This window comes from Chionomys nivalis, chromosome 1, assembly GCF_950005125.1.
Source record: "Chionomys nivalis chromosome 1, mChiNiv1.1, whole genome shotgun sequence".
Classification (NCBI taxonomy): Eukaryota; Metazoa; Chordata; class Mammalia; order Rodentia; family Cricetidae; genus Chionomys; species Chionomys nivalis.
In genome coordinates this window covers 15,420,317-15,441,323 of record NC_080086.1, presented here as the reverse complement: position 1 = coordinate 15,441,323, position 21,007 = coordinate 15,420,317, and the positions used below count along the sequence as shown (strand labels likewise).

Genomic DNA, 21,007 nt, shown 5'->3' with positions numbered 1-21,007 from the left:
AGACTAAGATATGTTACACCTTCCTATTTAAGGATCAAGTGATTAATGCAGTCTATACAGAATCAATTAATGGTGATGTAAAAAGCAAATGGGAGATTTCAAATTTCCTGTGTTGCTAGATCTGCCTTTTTTAAACTGTGAACCGAACATCTGAGTCTCAAATGGAAGGAAACGGCACCACCCGTCTTAGAAATGCTTGGATTTCTCTCACGGATTCCTGGGGACGAGCATATGATGTGGCTTCATGCTTTAGTTACATAAGTCTGCAACGAACATTCTCTTGGGTGTCTCTGCTTGGCACAGAACAAGGCTAAACCATCCTCAACAAGCTCTAGGTTTCCATGTCAAAACACTTACTCTGCTGATGGAGAAGACCATGCCAGGCTTGCCAGAACAGACACCCATGAAACAATGCCGGAACTGCCAATAGAACAGATGTTCACAGATGAAGGTGATGAGGCTGAGAGCCATGGCTGCCCCCAACATATAGAAGACGCCTGCCATGTTGTCAATGTCCAGCTGGCTGCTCATAACCTCGTTCTTCTCATTGTGGCAAATGCCAGTGAGCCAGAGAGCTTCCAGTTCTTCCATCTCCCCTGGAAAGAGAGCACAGAAGGAAACAGATAAAGGGGGGAGAAAAGAGAAGGGGAGACAAAGCAGGAAGAGAGTTGAAGGGGGTCAAAACATGACAGAAAGAGACGCAAACAAGAGAGAAAATTAAACTTTTTATTAATATCATTACATCTCAACTCATCAGTACATCCCTTGTATTCAGTGAAATTGTACAAATGAACTATAGACAACACAAGGCCATGGAACTTCCCTGTGGCTCTCCTTTATCCCGTGAAAACTGGCAGCTCAGTGTTCGGTGTTACCCACAATATGATATGCAAAGAACAAGGGTTCAAATTAGAAACAACAGTTTGTGGGCAAAGTGGTCAATGTGGAGAGAGAGAGAAAAAGAGAGAGAGAGAAGAGAGAGAACTTGAGAGTGGGAATGGATTTTAGTGTATATTGTACATAAAAGCATTCCAGATTGCAGGACTAGCATAATCGAAGGGGAAGAGGTGGGAAACAGAGGCTTAGGGAGAAGCAAAAATAAAAAACACACAAACAAATAAATAAATAAACAATTCAAACAGAATGATGCTCAGCAAGAAAGCTTAATAAAAAATTAATGCATGCATTCTGAGGTTAAACACTCAGTCCTTTATTTTATAAACAGTGGGGATAGCATAATCAAATGGGCAGAAGCTGGGATTTATACATAGCAGATTAGATTGGGGAAGGAGAGGTTGAAAGAGATTGGAGAGAGATTGAATTGCTATGATCTCTCAGAATTATAGATCTCTTGCAGGAGCCGGCTCCTGCTAGGATTCTTGGATTGGCTGTTGTCAAGACTGAGGAAATGTCAGATGAAAGGAACAGAGACAGAAAATACAGGATAGAATCAGCAGGTCTGTTGGATCATGCTGAAACAGCCAGATAGCCCAGAGTTTATTTCAGAACTTGCTTATATACAAAAGCAGAACAAAGCACAGCACAGATGGTCAGTCAGTGTCCAACAAGATCATTTTTGTCCTTGAGTGAGCAACCTCCTAACTAACTGGCGTTTGCTGCTTGGGAGTTTCCTGAGGTTTGTCATCAGCAGTATACTGTCTAATAGATAGTGTTCTTTTCTCACAGGCTAAATCAGAAGTCTCTCAAAGCTCTCAAGGTTTTTTGATAAATCAGAGCAGGCAAGCTTGAACTCAAATGACATCTAAGTCAGAATGGACTCCAGATGGAAACTGAGTCACATGGGCTCCTACAATCTCTTATAGAAAATTATGAAAAGCAAAAGAGGAGTAATGTAGACGTTAGTCAGTAGAAACTCTTAGACAAAAAAGATGAAATAAAGCGTATACCCTAGAATGTCACTAATTTCACACAAATGAAATTCTAGAAATCTCATGAAGGATACTGGTCAGAGGATTCTGGTTTGGATGAAAATCTGAACTTTGCATGGCCCAGTAAAAGCCAAAGTCCTCTCTACTGATGTATTTGGTTATAGATTATGGAGCTATTTGGCTATGACTAGTGGTTACACCAACTTGGTTTGCCAACTCCCCAGTTACAAACCCCCGCTCTTCCTTTTATTTCCTTCCGCTCACTTTTATTTCCTTCTTTGATTTAACAATGCTTTTCCTAACTACTGCAGCAGCCAGATCCAGCTGTAATCAGGAAACCCACCTCTGGGTTTGCCTCTGATGTCTTCCCTGACAAACAAAGGTCCTACAGCCATAATTGACAAACCCACATGGCTGATAAGCCAGAGAACCATGCAGAGGGAGACTCATCTGCATCTGGACTAGTTTGTGTGTGAGGACTGATGGGAAGAGTTGATGCTTTGGATAAGGAAGGGAAGAGAAATTCAAAAGATAGTAGCTTAATGAAGCAAACTTTCTCAGTGTTTAGTCCACCCCTGGAAAGACACAGTAAAATACCGTCTGGTAACTACATCTCCCTCCACCTTTTCAGCCATGATGATCAAGTCAGGGCAGAGTGGAGGATGATGAAAAAGCCACATACTCATTTTTCTGGGAACAGATAGAATACCACCCTACTGTTTGAGGCTACAGTTTTGTTAAGAGTAGACACATGGAGTGCTATCTGAGGCAACTAACTGCAGCTTACTGTATCCCTGAAGGCTTACTTATACCACACAATCTTCAAATGTACCCTTGTCACCAACTACTTTAATCTTTTCCTTCATCTTTTACCTAGTGCAAGTATGCCCCCTTGCGATTTATATATTGAACTTATAAGTTACTATATATATATATATATATATATATATATATATATATATATATATACTGGTAGCTATGGATATATGTATCTTGGTGTGGGACAGTAGTCTGTATTCTGTCAATAATATTTTAAATAAATGCTGATTGGCCAGTAGCTGGGCAGGAAGTATAGGCAGGACAACCAGACAGGAAGTAGAGACAGGTCAACAAGAACAGGAGAATTCTAGGAAGACGAAAGCTTGGTCTGCAGTCCTGACCCAGTCTCAGAAGGAAGCAAGATGTGACTGCCTCGCTGAATAAGGTACTGAACCTTGTGGTTAACATAGATAAGAATAATAGGCTAATATAAGTTATACAAGTTAATAAGAAGTCTGAGCTACTAGGCCAATCACTTTATAACTAACATAGACTTCTGTGTGATTCTTTGGGATTTAATGACTGTGGGAACTGAGCAGGACAAAAACCTCAGTCAACAAATGGACACACAGACAACTGCATCCACATAAAGTCTGAGAGAGCTTGGGAAGTAAATCTGGACAAAAATGAATAGAGTTAAGCATGACTTATTGATAGCAGCATTTTCTCAGATGGGCTCTGCTTGCTAGAGGCAAGAGTGCTCATTTAAGAGAGGCTTCCTGACTCAGCTTTAGCTGAAAAAGCTTTGCAGCTCTTTTAAGAGGTCCTGCCATGAAACACTTAAATGGTGTTGATGAAAAGCTGACCACATTCTTTTTGGTTTTCAGCCATTGAAGGAAAAAAGCTGCACCGTTTTAAAATGCAGGCTTTCTGGACTGTCCTGCTAGTACAAACTCTGACTCTTTCAGGCAGGATGTCTGGCTACAGAGCATTTGAGTATTGTTTGTGAACACACTGCTGCTGCACCTTGCTTCATGGCAGGGACATTGAAATGCCAAAGAGTTGTGGCAATAAACATGGCTACAGCCTGTACCTCTGCCATGAGGCTGGAATCTCAGAAAGCTAAGGAATGGGCTGGATCTAGTCATCAAAGCCATGGCTTTAATCCTCTCCAAATTGCTTAGCAAATTAAAGACTCATGTGGTCAGAAAAAGAGAGAGAGAAACAGTAAAGAGAGATTCAAAGATAGAGAAACCTCTAAATGTTTTACAGTGTATTAAAAATATACGCAGACTTGGGAGAGAAAAGAAAAAGGTTAAGGTCCTTAAAATAAGAAAGAGATGAGTAGTTGGATATGGTGGCATATACCTTTAATCCCAGCACTTGGGAGGCAGAGGCAGGTAGATCTCTGTGAGTTCAAGGATAGCTTGGTATACAGAGTGAGTTCCAGGACAAAGATACATAGAGAAACCCTGTCTCAAAAAGCCAAAAGTTAAAAATAAAAGAAATAGAGTTTTAAATAAAGCCATGTAAAGATGGAAAACACACACAGATTCTGGATACTGTATGTTATTATTTTCTCTTTGAATTGTTTGAATGCTGAGGAAGGAGCAACAGCTGTTAAAAGACATTTAAAAATAAATGCTACTGGATTAATAAAACATAAATATTTTGTAAATGCCTTGACTTCAAAAATTGAAGTCAAAAGATATGTTACTTTGGAGAAGAGGTTTTGCTTTTGTTTCCACAAAAAAAATGAGAGGCTGTGGATTCATTCTGAGTTAAGAAAAATCAGGTTTGATCAAGGAAGACCACCTGGGAAATCTCAGATAGAAGTGGATGGCCCAGATGTCTGAGTTCTACATCCAGAACAGATTCAAGACTGCTGCCTGAGATGATCAAGCCTCACAGCATACTCCAGTCAGGACTTGATGATAATTCTAAATTTTCTTTAGGTCCCCATAAGATTATCAGCATCCCTAACCAGCAGGAAGTAGCCTGGAAAACTATGAAATGGACTATAGAAAATGGTCAGGAGAAAAGCTAAACAAAGGATTTTTTTTTAAGAGGGGGAAGTGGTGTGGAACAATGCTCTATGTTCTGTCGATTATATTTTAAATAAACACTGATTGGCCAGTAGCCAAGTATAGGCAGGGCAACCAGACAGGAAGTAGAGGCGGGTCAACAAGAATAGGAGAATTCTGGGAAGAGGAAAGCGTGGTCTGCAGTCCTCACCCAGTCACAGAAGAAGCAAGATGTAACTGCCTTGCTGAATAAGGTACTGAGCCACATGGCTAACATAGACAAGAATAATGGGCTAATATAAGTTATACGAGTTAATAAGAAGTCTGAGCTGCTAGCCCAATCAGTTTATAACTAATGTAGACTTCTGTGTGATTCTTTGGGACTTAACGACTGTGGGAACCAGGCAGGACAGAAAACCTCAGCCAACAATAACTACTGGTAGCTATGGATGTACATGTATTTGGAAATAGGGTCATTGCAGATATAATTTATCATAGTGAAGTCACACTGGAACACAGTGGGCCCCTAACCTCATATGATTGGCCTTAAGAAAAGAACGAATTCAGAGAGAGATGAACATCAAACAAAAACACATACCCAGGAAGAATGAAAGTAGAGACCTAAGTGGTGCCTTCACAGGTCAAGGAAGACCAGGCAGAACCACAAGTCATCAAAAGTTGTGTGACAAGTGTGGTGGTATTTTGTTTGTGCAAATAAAGCTTGCCTGAAGATCGGAATGCAGAGATAGCCACACTAACTAGCCATAGAGGACAGACAGTGGTGGTACACACCTTTAATTCCAGCACTGAAGAGGCAGATACAGATGGATCTCTGTGAGTTCAAGGCCACCCTGGGCTACACTAGACTGAGCCACTCTCAAAGAGAAACAGAGTCAGGCAGTGGTGGCTCACCCCTTTAATCCGAGCACTCGGGATGTGGAGACAGGAATAGACATGACTGGACAGAGAGAGGACTATAAGGCGGGAGGAGACAGGAACCCACATTCACTTTGTGGGTTCGTGGAGACAGGATCTTGCCCCCTTCAGTCTGAGGACTCAGTAGAGGTAAAAAAAAAAAATCTCTCTAGTGGCTGGCTCCTTTACTTCTCTGATCTTTCAGCATTTGTCCTGATATCTGACTCTGGGTTTTTATTTTTGAGAGCAGTTAGGATTCATGCTACAGAGAAGCATGAGGATTCTCCTTCACTACTTTCAAGTGAAGCTGTCTATAGTACCCAGAATTTCAACACAATGAACCCTACTGTTTATGCCACTCCATCCATATCATTTGTTATGGCAACCCTAGCAGTCTAAAATGGGCTCGTCAGTTTTATTGTATCCTGTGACAAGCTATTTTGGAAACCCAGAGAAGAAAGGTTGCTATTTCAGAATGGCCATGGGTTGAGGTCAAGTGAATACTTTCGCTTTCTTTAACTCACCGTCTCCAAACAGCTGCAGAATAGCAAGGTCCACCTGACGCTTCCACCCGGAATCTTTCTGGATAGCAATGCCATAGCCGGTGGACGCAAAGACCTTGCCGCTGCCAATGGTCACCAGCTTGCAGCCTTCATCTCTTCCGGCCATGTAGTTGAGCACTGCTGCATCGTAGATGAAAGCATCAAGCTTCCTGCACAGGAAAGAAAGGAACCAACAAATACCAAGGAGGAAATTACACAACAGAACTACCTATTGGGCCATTAGTATGAGTGATGCAGTTCCAGAAGCTACGTGGAGGCCTGGCTCCCACTTAGGCTCATGTTAGACTATTGTCAGAACCTAAAGCCTGCATCCCAGGCTGTTGCTCTTGATGGGACTTCAGGTTCATAAGAGTCATTTATTTTTTCCCCCTCCCACTAGGAATGATAAAAATGTAAGTCGGGCCCGAGGCCAACTCATAAGCTGTGTCTGAAAAGGAGAAGGAGTAAAAAGCAATCAATAAAAATAATAACAGAAATAATGAAAAGTAAGTACCACAATGATAACAAATAGCATGGGTGAGATTTATATAACGTTTTTCACTTCTCAGTTCATTACAGTCCAGAGTGGGGGAAGGTGTAGGTGGACATGCTTCAGGAGATGCACGGCTATTTTGGTGGTCAGAAAGGTTTCACTATTGTCTTGTCTTATAAGACTTTGCTTTGAGGAGCCTGAGTGGTGAATGACGGCCCAAGCTTGTGGGGAAACGAATGGGAAACACTGCAGGAGAAGATGGCATACAGAAGCAGCAAGATCATTCAAATTCCTAAACCTACAGGCACATGGAGCTTTGCGAAGAAGGGTCACATAGAGCAAAGATCCTGGCTAAGAGCAGGAAGGCATGCAGATTGTTTCAAACCAACATGTCCATACATTAAAGGCAGAGGAAGCAGCTCGGATGAAGCCATGCAAGTGTCAGGCCCAAAACGAAGCAGAACATGCAGCCCCCAGCCCTGCCAGCCCCGGCCAAACATTTATAAGTTGGAGATCTTTGTCAGTCTTTAAGAAAAAAAAAGCAAGTCCTTTCTGACATGACAAGTCACAGGATATTTTATAAAATTCATCTTATTAAAAAATATCGATTGGTGGCATGCCAAACATCTGGTGTAACTGGGAGCTATGAGTGTTCCATGGTTTGAACTACCCAGAGTTCCCCTACGCTGACTTCAGATCTCATCTTCTGAAGTCTGTTGTGCCTTTGTTTAGAGCAGCAAGATTGCATCTCATAGTATTTTAAGCATCCACACATTTAGGTGGTGCTGGGAGACCTTGTGATGCAAGGGTGACCGAACAAGGTCCACAGGCAGGTGATCATCATAGAACGAAGGGAAACAGCGGTGTGACCCATTAGCCTGCAAATCTCAACATTTCCAAAGCCCAGTGTTGATGGCTTTCAAACAAAAGGACAAGTGTGCCCAGTGAGCTCCGTGACAGTCCATCTACAGTTTGTGAGCAGCCGAGGCACAGAGACGGGCAATGAGGAAGGGTAACCAAAGCTGGGATTGGAGCTCAGTCAACACACTCTTAGCTGTTGTCATCTAAAAACTTTTGCATGCTTCTTTTATTTCTCCCTTGTCCATGGATCCCAGAACAGGCTTTTCCATCCCGTGTGTAACAAACATGAGCTCTCTCCTTGATTCCTCGTTCTACAGGTCCATGTGTTTCATTTCTACTCCATGGCCACATTCATGCAAGCAGAAAACAATTTGCAAGCAAGTAACAGAATAAGAAGAAACATAAAACAGAAGCAAGTAACAGAATAAGAACTTTTGTACAATGGTTGGAATGACACTGTCAAATTTAACTTGGCAGCAGTGTTTGATTTAATGATTATGGTACCAGTTCAATCTGTGTCTAATGGATGGGAGAAACATATCACTCTGAACTCGGAGGCCATTCTTACCCTGTTTTCAGGGAGAGCAATGCATCATCTACACCCCTTTGGTTGAACTTTCCCATGTAGGCATGCATTTCTGCATAGTTATTGCGGATATTCCTCTCTGTGCTGCCATTGGGCACAGTCCCAAAGCGGAAAGGGGGTGAAAAGTCATTAGGTCTCTGGAACTGGAGAGAGAAAGAAAGAGAGAGAGAGAGAGACAGACAGACAGAGACAGGGAAAGGAAGAAATGCTTTAGAAAAATGTGAAGAGACATTAAGTCAGCATTAGTGAGTTTATAATGGGAAGGAACCAGCTCTAATTCACCAAACACATTAGTTCTCATGCAGGAGCGGTAATTGCCTTCTGGAAGTGGACTTCAATTCAACTCAATTTAAGACGTATTGTTAAGAGATTTCTATTCGCCCAACCCCAAGTTTAATCTATAACCCCGTGTGTTCCTTCTTTGCACACAACACAATACCAGCCATGATGGGCCTGAAAGTGGTGTGATCCAGTTTGACCATGGTAGATTAGCCAGCTTTATTTCCAAAATTTGTCTAAAATCTCCTCCTAGGCCTCTTAATACACTGTCATTGTACAATTAAGGTCACACAGCATTATATTCATGAAGACAGTGTTTGAATATCAAGTACATTTTGCTAAGAGATTTTGCTCTTGACCTTCAAAGCACTCAAAATTCCATTGATCTGATACCAGCTACTGGATAACTTGCAAACCCCATGTCATTTTAACCATGTTCCCCTCGTACTTAAATTCTGAGAGTGTATCTCCAGCACCTAGCACCAGAACTGAAATTTCTTGGATTCTATCCCTATGACATCAGTTTTATTACCCTGCAGTGAATTAGGTATTAATGTTGCTTCCAGAGCACATAATTTGGCCATTTGTATTTTCACAGCTTCGCCGAATCCATCTCTTTCACAGAAACTCACCTTTCTCTTTGGGGCAATTCATGCCCTTCATTTCAAAATATAGCTCACAGCAACTGCTTTGGGAAACCTCCTGTGAATTCCAACTTCTATCAAATTGACTCCAAAGTGATCCATCAGTACTTTTATTCTGGTTTTGAGGGCTACGGCTCATCCCATAAATTCGACGACTCCTGAAATGCACTGGCTGAGTACTGAGAACTAGTCTTTGATGTGGTCATTAATAGTTTAAGCTTGAGATTGAAACAGACATGAAGACCAGCTTTGCCACTTACTATTTCATGACTCTGGTCATTAACAGAAAATGTGCCACATGTCTTCCTCCAAAAGAAAGAGTGGACGGTGCCCAGCTTTTAAGACTGTGACAGACTTTACACAATGCGAGAGACATGCACCTGCTACGCAATAGGGTGGCGTGACACAAACAAGGTCACCTGGTTAGAGCACAACAGATTGCCCTGTAGGCAGGTCTGTAAGGTATTTTCTTGGTTAGTAATTAATGTGGGAGGGCCTAGTTCACTGTGGGAGGTACCACCCTTGCACAGGGGGTCCTGGGTTTTTATAAAGAAAACACAAACATGAAAAAGCAATGGAGAAGAAGCCAGTAAGTAGCACTCCTCCCTGGTTTGTCCTCCAGTTCCTGCTTCCAGGAGTTTCTGCCTTGGTTTCCCTCATTGATGGACCATGATTGGGACATATAAACCGAAGAATTCCCTACTTACCCACATGGTCCTTGGTCAGGGTCCTTACCATAGCAATGGAAAGCAAGCTAAGACCATAGGTATTCAGTAATGCTCCTATATTGTTTTAAACTCATGTACATTTTAATTTTGTTTGCTGATAAGCAGCAGGTTATTTAATAGTCTTGCCCTGTGAATATAGCTAAGATGACACAGAATATGGGCATAAAGCTGTGCCTTGGATTACTGAGGACAGTGAAGAAGTTTAAGTCCCTCTTGGTTTCAATACTGTACCGTTATCGTGGAGGTGTGTTTGAAAACCTAGCCCATCAACCTGGGGGACTACTGAGCTTTTAAAACACCCCAGGCTCAGTGGCAATTCTTATACCCAGAATATGAGGGCTTCAAGGGCTGTAGATTATCATTGTACAAAGTGACATAGCAGTGACTGGAGCTACTCAGTGTTGGCCACAGGTTAGAGTAGAGCCAGAGACTCACGCTGTGGTCGTGGGGAGTGTAGGGGCCTCAAAAGACCAGACTTCACAACTGGAAAAGTTGCCTTTTGTGATCAGCATGATTTATATCATTAATATCCTTTGTTTGTTTTTTAAAGGAGGTTACAATTTTTAAGCGAATAAAGATAGAAGAAGAATCAGAGGACTTTAGAGTTGAGTTGTCCACTCAAAGCTCACTAGCTTAAACCTCTCATTGGACAAATGATGCAACAGGGCCCAGGGAGGGTAATTTTCTCAATAGCGCCCAGTGGCAGCGGTGGCCACTATCATCAGTGTTTCCCTGGCCTAATTAAGAGTGACTCCTCACTGTGCCCGGCAGACAGTGAACTTACAGTAAACAAGGTTATGCTTTAATAAAAGAGACAGATACCAGAACACTTCACACATTACTGTCAAATAGAACTCCCCATAAGTCTGAAGAAAGCCCTTCCCCAAACTCAAAACTAGCATGGGAGGTAGCAGCCAGTGTAGTCAAATAAACTTCCTCATCTGTAAATCTGCATTTGGCTGGGACAATGACAATAGATACAAACGTTGACTAAGACATTGTTCCATACCAGTTTCTGAAGTACTGTTGATATTGGAACTACATCCAATTCAGATCTAAGATAAATTATTATCATCTAAGTATTTTTTAAAACAAGGTATGCAAGGTACATGGGATAATTTTTGATTAACTGAGTGGAATCCCGTGCCCAATGTTCCTACTTCCTGATGGAGTCACAAGCCAAGATGTTTCTAAATTTGTACCATGCTCTTTATATTTGAAATGATCTTTAAGTTCTCTACGCTGTTTTACAATCACAACCATAGCTAAATCAAACATAAAAAAATATAGACCTAGAATAGCAGACGCCATTTTCAAGGAGAAGGGCATCATTGGAGGATGTGAAGACACACTGAAGAGCTCCAAGCCATTACAGCATTGGTGCGAAGAAGCTGAAGGTGGGCAGAATGGGGTGGCTGCCCATAGACATGTGCAAACGCAGACGAAGACCGTTCAATGGATATAAGCTAGCCTTCAGCAAATGCTCTGAAGATAATTAGACGTTCCTGTACAGAACAAACCTTATCCCTCACCTCCCAAGATCAATAGCAATTACCTCAGAGTTGTAAAATTTTCAGGAGGAAATATATGAGACCATTTTTGTAGCCTAGAATTAGACGAAGCCTATACGTTATGTGTACAACCCACCAGCAGAGGGAATAAAGATAAATTAAAGTTCCTCAAGATTCAGAACTTCTCCTTAAAAGATGCAGTCATGACCATGAAAAGGCAAGTCACCAACTGGAATGAAGTATCTGAAAATGAATTAAAGCTATTTTAAAAACAAATGAGATAATAACAGAACAAGACTTAGACCATTTAAGGCATCTTCCGTGAGCACATAACCAGAGAAACAACCTAGGCTACAATGAGAAGGATGGAGGGGACCATCCTCTGAACAGAATTTAGCTTGAGGCAGTTGGGATTGAATTCAGCCCTGGTTCAGAACCTGTTACAGGAGCATGAACATGGGCAAGTTCTTCAGTCTTGCAATGTTCCATTTTTTTCTGAAAATATTATTTTATTAGAAAATAAATAGGAAAGTACTTAATACTGCATGAAACTCGAAACTGTTAGCTGTTTCTGGGGCAGCAAAATTCCAGTACCTAAAATTGCCCTGTGTGAGGAAGTGTTCCCTCAGACTGAAGTCTTATTCTCTAATCTGCCCCTAAAACTAGGCCAGTCCAGGGGCCAACAGGGAGGACACGGGCTCAGAATTAGCCAGAACAGATGTAGACATAAGCTTGCCTTCTCCTTTGAAAGTTCTTGTTTAGCTTTATAGTAGGCTTAAGTAAAACACCTCTTTAGAACTGTCACTGGGCCCCGAACTTAACTAAAATTCACATTCGCCGGGAATAATATGCTTAAGGAGACCCATGGAGACAACGCAAAGGAAAACTCCCAAATGCCTCGATATTTTGATGAATGCCCTTGTGAGAAAACACACCCCAAGATGCAAGGCCTTATTGTTTAGCCTCCACGAGAGTTGATGGTCTTTGGGGTATGGCAGAAGAATAAAAAGTGTACCATGAAGAATCTAAATTAGAACAGGTAGGATCTTGACAAATAACTTAAAAAATTATGACTCCAATATCACTTTAATTTAAAAACGGTCTGATTTTAAACTAGTGAATTAAAACAAAACAGCATTCCTTACAATCACCATTGGTCACCATAAAACTTCCTTCAGTTCAGTCTCTCTAGGCTCCACCCAGACTGGGGTTGCTAAAACACAGATCCAGCTAGTGAGATGGCAATAAAGAAGAGGAGGCTCCTTAGGAATTGGGCCCATTTCACAGAATACACCAAAGTCCCGAAGAGTTAAGAATATAGCTCAAAGTTGTGTGAAGGAGAAGGACAGGCTGAGATTTTCCATGGCCAGCCGGGATGCAGCCAAGAGTCATTTTGCCCTGGCGTCCTGGGAAGTGAGGTCATAGGCTCTTAGGTGGGGTCACCTGGGAGGCTGTCCTTCCTTTTCTGGTGTCAGGGTTGCTTGTTCCCACCCTCTCTGCTGGATCCAAGACTTGCTCCTGGCAATCACTGTAGGCTCATAGCACGTAAGGTAACACCAAGGCAGAATGTTAAGAGATATAATCTCACTTGTTCTTCTTGGAGAGCGTGCATCAGATTTGGCACCCTGAAGCCTTTCACATCCTCATCTCAGCCTCCAGCTTAATGAATTTAAGGTGAATTTGCCTTGCTAGTCAGTCACACAGGGAGAAAGATGCCTGAGGGTGAGAAGGTTCTCACTCTTACCCCAAATGGGTCCTTGGGGTTGTTTGGCAGCCACCACCTCAGGAAAGAGTCTGTAACAGGGCTTGAAGCAATGAAAAAGAAACGAACAAGGGGAGGGGCACCAGTTTGTTTTCTTACAGTCAAATAAATATGCACGTTGATTTTCCTAAGTACGGGGCTTGCTCTTTTTATCTGTTAATACTATCCACACTCGTTTAACACCTATGTATATACTGGAAATTACCACCTCAACTTCTATTATGATAATTAGAATACATCAGTTCATTTGGCAAATATTTACCAAGCACCTATTAGTGGAGAAGACTGTATTAAGCTATAAAGAAAAGACAAAGGAATCAGGCCCTATTTCCAGGAGCCTGACCTCCCAGGAGAGTCAGAAATCTAAGTGTTCATCCAAGTGTTCATTTTGTTCTGCCATTCGCTTCTCCTGGCATGCATTCTTTCATTTATATTGTAATCAGGAAGTGTTTATTCTGCACAGACAGGGTTCTAGGTGCAGAGGATGTGGCACTGCCAAATGAGATCAAGAAGCTCATGACAAAGAGGGGTGGTGGGTAATATTTATACAAGCATACATAGGTACAGACATGTACGTATGTATAATGACTCACATATACATGCATGTATGTGTTTTAAATATGTGGTAGGCTAAAGTTAGCCACACAGATTTTGCCAGTCACATCATATCCCTATGTTCCCTCTTCCTGATTCAAGGCTGTAGTGGTTGAAGGAAAGTGACCCCCAAAGGGAGTGGCACTACTAGGAGGTGTAGCCTTGGTGGAGAAAGTGTATCACTGTGGGGGTGAGATTTGAGGTCTCCTATGCTCAAGCTACTCCCAGTGAGACAGTCTACTTCCTGTTGCCCGCAGGAAGTAGGACTCTCATCTCCAGCTCCAACGCCCTGTCTGCTTGGACCCTGCCACGTCCCACCTTGATGATAATGGACTGAACCTCTGAACTGTAAGTGAGTCACCTTTATAAGAGTTGCTGTGGTCATGGTGTCTCTTCACGGCAACAGAACTCTTATTAACTAAGTGATTTAATGTAGAAAAAATACACTAACCAGGTGACAATGTAGGAAAATCTAGAAGTACCATCCTGAAACTTCTGAGCACAGGAACTTAGTATGCTCCTTTGCAGCTTCTCCACTGGCCTCTTGAACCTCGCTCCAAGGGAAGTATTTTAGTACATAAGGAATTCAATATATCTAGCCCAGTCCCAGTCCTGAGGCTACCAAACTGCAGACAGTATCTGTGGGTGCTCCTAAGAGTCTCCCACTGGACTCTCTCTTCTACCCATTTCAGCCAGCATATCAGAGATCCCAATAAACTCATTTTGGACCCTCAAGCCCAACCATTTTCAGCTTAGCCTCCAGGTGAAGATCAGGTGACTTTACCCTTGCCACATGAAGTTGAAGACACACTCAACCAAGTTTTACCCAGATATCTGATCCCCAAGACACTGCAATACAACAAAGCATTTCTTGCTTTGAGCCCTTAAGCACCGGGGTAGCTTCCCAGCGAGGAGTTCCTGGTTTCAGACGGTGAAAATAAGGCGTTCCGTGACAAGAGAAACCCAGTAATGATACAGAAAGACTTTGATTGCCTGTCATCAAAAGGCCTCTCTGAGAAAGCAGCATTTGAGCTGAGACCTGAATAAGAAGAACTGGGTATCCAAAGAACATGTGGGGCATACAAGAGGCCCAGGAACTGGCCAATTAAAAGGCCCAGACTGGTGACTCAGGGCAATGCACAAAGTGACGGGAGCCCCGGAGAAGCTGGGCCTTGTGGGAGCACATCGCAAATGGCAAGTCAAGGGGTGACAGAGAAGAGCTGTCCACTTGGACAGAAGAAGGAAAGCAGTGTCTAGACAGAATGAGCTGCCCAAAGACACAGGATAGACATTCTAGCCACACCCACTTGGTGCCGAGAGAGCGAGAAAACCCAGGCACTATAACTGACCAGCAGTATCCTCTCCTTTGCTTGAGCCTTATAGATAAGGCTGGGGGCCGATACGAGGAAGGGGGATGCATGGCCTGACGGCTCCCAAAGGGAACTGACATCTATACAATAGAGTTTAGAGGCCTCACTCTAAGGCTATAGCTCTCAACCTATGGGTAACGATCCCTTGGGGGTTCAACAACCCTTTCCAGGTTTGTCTAATACAACCAGAAAACACAGATTTATACATTACAATTCATAACAGTACCAAAATTACAGTTCTGAAATAGCAATACAAATAATTTTATGGTTGGGGTCACCATAGCATGGGGAACTGTATTAAAGGGTCGCAGCTTTAGAAAGGTTGAGAACTGCTGTATTGAGGTATGATAAACAGGGAGCCTCTACCTGAGGACATGTCCAGCTCTGACACAAGATAGCTGTGAGATCTTGCACCACCCACTTAACTTCTCTGTGCCCCAGTTCTGGAACTTGTGGAGTGTACCCTGTGCACCAAGTGTGAGTATTCAGCTAGTTCTCCCAAGTCTAGCAGTAGAGGGTCTAGCACGCGATAAGCATGCGGATGTGCCGTTACTGTTAACATGGCTACTGCTGTCATTATCATCACGCCCATTGTCGTGGTGGCCTGGGAGGACTCTGTCGGAAAGACAAAGCCAGGCTTTGTGTGAGAAAGAGTCCTCCAGAGCCAGCACATTACCCCAGGTTGGAAGGACCGGACTGAGAGGCAGGAGCTGGAAAAGATCTGAGCTCTGAGCTTTCATGGGAACTGTGGCAGAGCAGGTGTGTGTGTGTGTGTGTGTGAGTGTGTGTGAATGTGTGTGTGTGTGTGTAAACAATGTGAGGCTTTAGGCATGTTTTTCTGAGGCTTGAATGAGAGCCCCATAGGTTCCTGCATTTAAATACTGAATTCTGTTATTTTGGGGAAGTTTAGGAGCCTGGCCTGCCTGAAGCATGCCATTGAGGGTAGGCTTCAGAGGTAAAATCCACTTGCCAGTCCAGTTCCTTCTCTCTCCGCCTTGGGCTTGGGGTTCAAGTGTGAGCTCTCAGCATCCTGCTCCAACTACAATGCCTGCATGCTACTTCTGCCTTGCATTATGCACTCTAACTCTTTGGAACCATAACCAAAGTAAATCTGTCTATAAGTTGCCTTGATCAGCCATTTTATCTCAGCAACAGAAAGGATCACAGTGTTATTCTACCCTCCATGACCATGAAGCACGGTGTATGCCGCACACTGAACACAGAGACGGCAGATCTACTGTGACCGTAAAAATTCTGAATGACAATGGCTGCCACCAGGTCAGGATTCCTGGAAGGCTTCCTGCAGGGGGCCGACTGAAACGGCAGAGAGGGTAGTGGAGTTTGGAGTGGCAGAGGGCAGGGGTGCTGTTTGCACACTCCCCTCTAACCCGATTAGCATCCTGAAGTGAGAGTGGAACCATTTGTGAAGTGTTCAGGGTCACTGGAAAGTGAAGTACTGGAGACGACACTCCAAATTTCCTCAATGCAGGGGGCCTCTGTGGTCCGGGCTGCTGTTTGGACCCCTAGATCTCTAGCTCAGTGGCCTGTCACCAGTCACCTGTCCTCCAGAAGTTAACAGAAAATTAACCATAGTTAGCTTTGGTGAGTAACATCACACAGGGAGAACGACTCTACTGAGATAAAGGGGCTGAGAAAGTATCTTTAGTGTAAAGACCAGCCTGGAAAATGGCTCTTCTCCTTCTGCCTGTCCCATCAGTGTGTGCAGATCAGTGCAAACCAGAGCTGTGACCTTGCAGAGCTGCAGACTGGACACTCTGCACAAGGCTATCCTGCTTGCCATGAGGGACCTGGGGGCTTTGTGTCTTCAGAGCGTGACAATCCCGCAGTATAAATAATTCATCCCATTACTTCTGATTCTACATTTGAATAACAAAGAGAATCAATGCCCAAATGCCACTCAGCCCTTCTAGGTCCTCAGGAGAAAAGATGGTGGCTTCTGACTGCAGTTTGCGTGCTGATGGATTCTACAGAGACCTCTTTACCTGTCCTGAGCTTTCCTCTTCTCTTACCACTCCCGTTATTGACACTGTCTTCCACCCACACAGTGCTTTCAGACTATTGACTCTGGGTGTCATTATCATCATTGATGTCTTAGTTAGGGTTTCTTCTATTGCTGCACCAAGACACCATGACCAAAAACCAGTTGGGGAGGAAAGGGTTTATTTGGCTTACACTTCCACATCAGTGTTCATCACTGAAGGATCAACCTTTACACACTTGACGTGATTGACTGTAGGCTTGTGGAAGACACCAGAGCAGCAGGCTATCATGAGCAAAGTATCAATGCCCACGAGTACAGTGTGTGCCCTGAAGGTGGGAGGAAAGCTTGTATATGTAAACATGGCATACGAATTTGGTGCCCGGATGGAAGTCACATCATGAGTGCATTGACAGACAGGCCAAGGGAAGACACAGAATTTGGGTGAATTAGGACTCAACATAAGTGTATATCTGGGATAAGAGAGGGGCTACATAAGAAATGTCTACTAGAAAATGGCCAAGAACTTAGACTATGGTTTCATAACAGGAAGACAAAGGAAAAGGGCATCAGAACGAAACGTTACATTGAGAGCCAGGGAGGGGAGGGAGTCTGAACCCACCTCTTGTCCTTGTTCTTCCTCTAATACCCAGTTGCCCTGGGAGACCACCTAGAAGTTTCCAGAACCCACCAGGTGGCTTCTGCCCAAGCATCCTCTTCTCCGCCCAAGAACGCCCTGGGTAACTAAGACAGTCTCCCGCATTTGTGCCAGCCAGACTCCCGGGCTACCAATGTGCTGAGGGAAAACCGTGACTGCACTACTAACAACTTCCTCTGCTTTTCTGGATTTTTCTCTCCACGAGGTGAGACCTGCTAATACTACACATCACTTTCTTCTCAGTTTCCTTTTTCCTGCCCTCTTTCCCTTGTCCCTGTGATTTTTCCTGTTGCACTCATTGTAATTCCAGGCCCTAGAACAGTCCCTGACCCTAAACAAACTCTCCATATGCAAGATCTAATAAGGAAATGAATTGAATCCTGTGTATTAGGCCTCACACGCCATTTAAAATGCTTACTGCTTAATGCAGAATCACGCAACATGGCCAAGTGGGATGTTGATCAGATGTAGTGCTGGACTGCCGTCCCCAGGGACGAGGAGTTAATTTGTCCTGATGTCAGCTGAGGACATCTTTCCTGGCACCATCTTCATTTTTCCTCAAAAACTGTATCAGAGCTGAGATCCCATAAGAGCTTGTCAAATCTAGGACTTGACAATGTGTATAGATATTTCTTTGGCATCAGAAATGCGACAGAGTTGGGGATGATTCTGATAACATGAGGATGAAGTGCGCCAGAGGCGTGAGGACGGAGAGTTTGTGTTTTATCCTTCAGTAGTCCCTGTCACAGCTAGTCTCCGCTGTGTTCCTCAAACCCACTTTTAGGCAAGACTGTTGGAAAGTAGTCTGCTGTTTCCCACAACACTCCAGCTTCCAGATGGCCTGGGGGAGATCAGGGATTTTTTCCAGATTTTCTTTGAAGCTATGAGTACCAGCAAAGACCAATGGCCTTAAGGAAGGTTTTGGGTGGCAGATGTAGACAGAGTCCCCCACAGAGTGAGGTTCTGAAGTTGTTGCTCCAGGAGTCCCAGCGGATTGGATCCCTTGGGGGAGGTTACTAGAAGTTCCTACAGGACATCTACATGGAAGTGGGGGTGCACTGATGTCTTCCGAGTCAGGAAGTGGGGGTGGAGGTTGGACTCTGCCAGGTGAGGTCTCCCACCAGTGGTGATAGGGGAGGGGAGGGCAGGTCAGGGGACAGGCGCACATCTGCTGTCCTGGGGACCCATCTGATCAATAGGTTTCCCGCTGACAAATGGGAAGGAAAGCATTTGCCTCCCCATCACACCATGACCCATCCATTACCCAGCGGGACTTCTTCCTTTGGCCAATAAAGTTGTCTCTACATAGAGACACCACAGCTGAGAGAATGCCAGAGCCACAAGGTGGTCTAGTGATGCCACCAAGCACAGTGCATGTCCAGGGCTCCCAGTGGGCCTCGAAAGCTGGGGCTCTGAATGAAAACCCTTTGGTAAAGAAACTGGCTTAACTTTGACACACTCTTTCCCTGGACTTATTCTGCGCTGGGTTTATTTTCCAGACTACCCGCTATTCCTCCTGGTACACTTGTGACCTGGGTAATGGAGCAGGAGAAATGGAGATTGAGTCACTTCTGTATGGCACAGAGGAGAAAAGAAAAGCCAGGGATGTCATTACCTGTCAGAGATCAAAAAGCTTTTTCACCTCAGCATATGTCTTGGGTGCCAGGCTGCTCAAGACATGAAGGAAAGTCAATGATAAAGACAGCAGAGACTCGGGCCTTGAGAATCCAGTAAAGTCCTTGTGTCTAAGTCACCCATGAGGGACCTCCAATTATAATGCATTAGAAGATTATGCTGCAGAGTGTCATCAGCCAGGTTGTTAGAGGAATGGAATTCAACATCCCCAAGTGACAAAGGATTGAAAGTCATTCCACACTGTTAACTCATGATTAATATTCTGCTTTAATATCATTTATTCAAATGCATTCAGTGAACACCTGTCATGTTATCAGAATCCATAGATAGGGAAGTTATGCTTGAATTTGTATACAGAAGACCACGGACAATTTAAGAAATAATATTTGGTATGTACTTCTGGAAAATCTAAGAAGCCACTACTACCTTTAATAATCGTTTGATACAAGCCTGCTTTGTTGTGGGTTGTCCCCTGTCCCCTCTTAAACGAGGAGTGTTAATGGTTCTTTGGGGTTGACTGACTTCTGCTGTTGGTGGTGCCCAGGAAAACCACAGGTGCTCTGCAAAGACTTGGCTGACTGGGAAGCGGGATCTTTCCATTCAGGGAACGAAGCTGGCTCGACACTGGCAGGCCAGAGGGACCTACTCTACTGGTCACAAATAGGAGGCAGGCGATAGTCAGGGCTCTGAAGAGGTCTGATATCTCCCAGGTAAGTCTTGAAAGAACACTGCGATTTAAAGTCTGACGAGCCAAAATACTAGCGCAGGTGGAGACCCCGTTTATTCAGTTCTCTTCTTAAATGTCTGCCCCATTTAGGTGACTTGACAGGAAGAAAAACTAAAAGGTGTGAAAATTCTATCTGGCACAGGAAATGTCAAATATTTCTCATCTGCATTGCCTTCCCTTTCTTTCCCTGTAGCCATTTGCTATGAAAAAGCTTTCATATTCAAATAAAAACTGTATGGCTTTGTCTTACACGATGAACACTATATGAGTTTAAGAATGTTCTTCTCATTCATTCATTCACTCACTCACTCATTCACTGAACCATTTATTCAGTCATTCAATAAGTTCTTGCCATCACTAAGGTTACAGTGTAGAACACAGAGGAGAAGTATGGAGACATCTTAACTGTTAGTATATCATGCTACATACCACGTGATTTCTATGATAGATTAAGAGAAACAGGGACAAGTAAATTTAGTTTAGAACCTCTCCTAGATTTTAAATATCCACCCCCAGAGAAGAGGAGATTGTACCTAGGACCTGGAGCTTGCCAGGTAAGCAATCACCACTGGGCTACGTCTCCAGCATTTCTCAAATTGTACACCTTATGTGCACTTGGTGACCTGAGCTTTAGCTTCTGCGTCCATGGAACCTTTTGCTCATGAGAATGTGGCACCCGGAAGTGCCTCCCTTTCAAATTGAGCCCATAGCCTGGAGTGAGTTCGCAGGAAAACTCCCAGGTCACATCAGAGAAACACATTAAAATATATTTATTTTTTCCCATATGACACTCAAGTTCTGCATCATTCCATGCTCAGGGAAGATGCTTTGTTTGGAGGAAGCACACAGGTGGAAGAGGTCAGATTGCTGGCAGGGCAGATCAGTCTGAATGGCAGAATTATCTAGATGAGTCCATCTCTCACCTGTAATCTAAAGATTTGAATGAGAGGGAAATATCCTTATTAATGAGGGCATTTCTTTATCCTCATTAATGAGGGTTTTTTGTTATCAAACTCCATGATACAATGATT

The 21,007-nt window shown here is 43.5% G+C and overlaps 1 protein-coding gene across 2 annotated transcripts in view; it reads right to left on the bottom strand.

Moving 5' to 3' along the window:
* The window catches only part of Grin2b (glutamate ionotropic receptor NMDA type subunit 2B), a 464,983-nt gene that overhangs the window by 21,835 nt on the left and 422,141 nt on the right, over nucleotides 1-21,007 (bottom strand). For both annotated transcript variants that reach the window (XM_057756416.1, XM_057756490.1), the window contains exons 11-13: nucleotides 8,052-8,212; nucleotides 6,112-6,299; nucleotides 358-596 (exon numbers count right to left, since the gene is read on the bottom strand). In XM_057756416.1, the coding sequence (XP_057612399.1) occupies nucleotides 358-596; nucleotides 6,112-6,299; nucleotides 8,052-8,212 (588 nt within the window). The remainder of the gene's footprint in view (nucleotides 1-357; nucleotides 597-6,111; nucleotides 6,300-8,051; nucleotides 8,213-21,007) is intronic.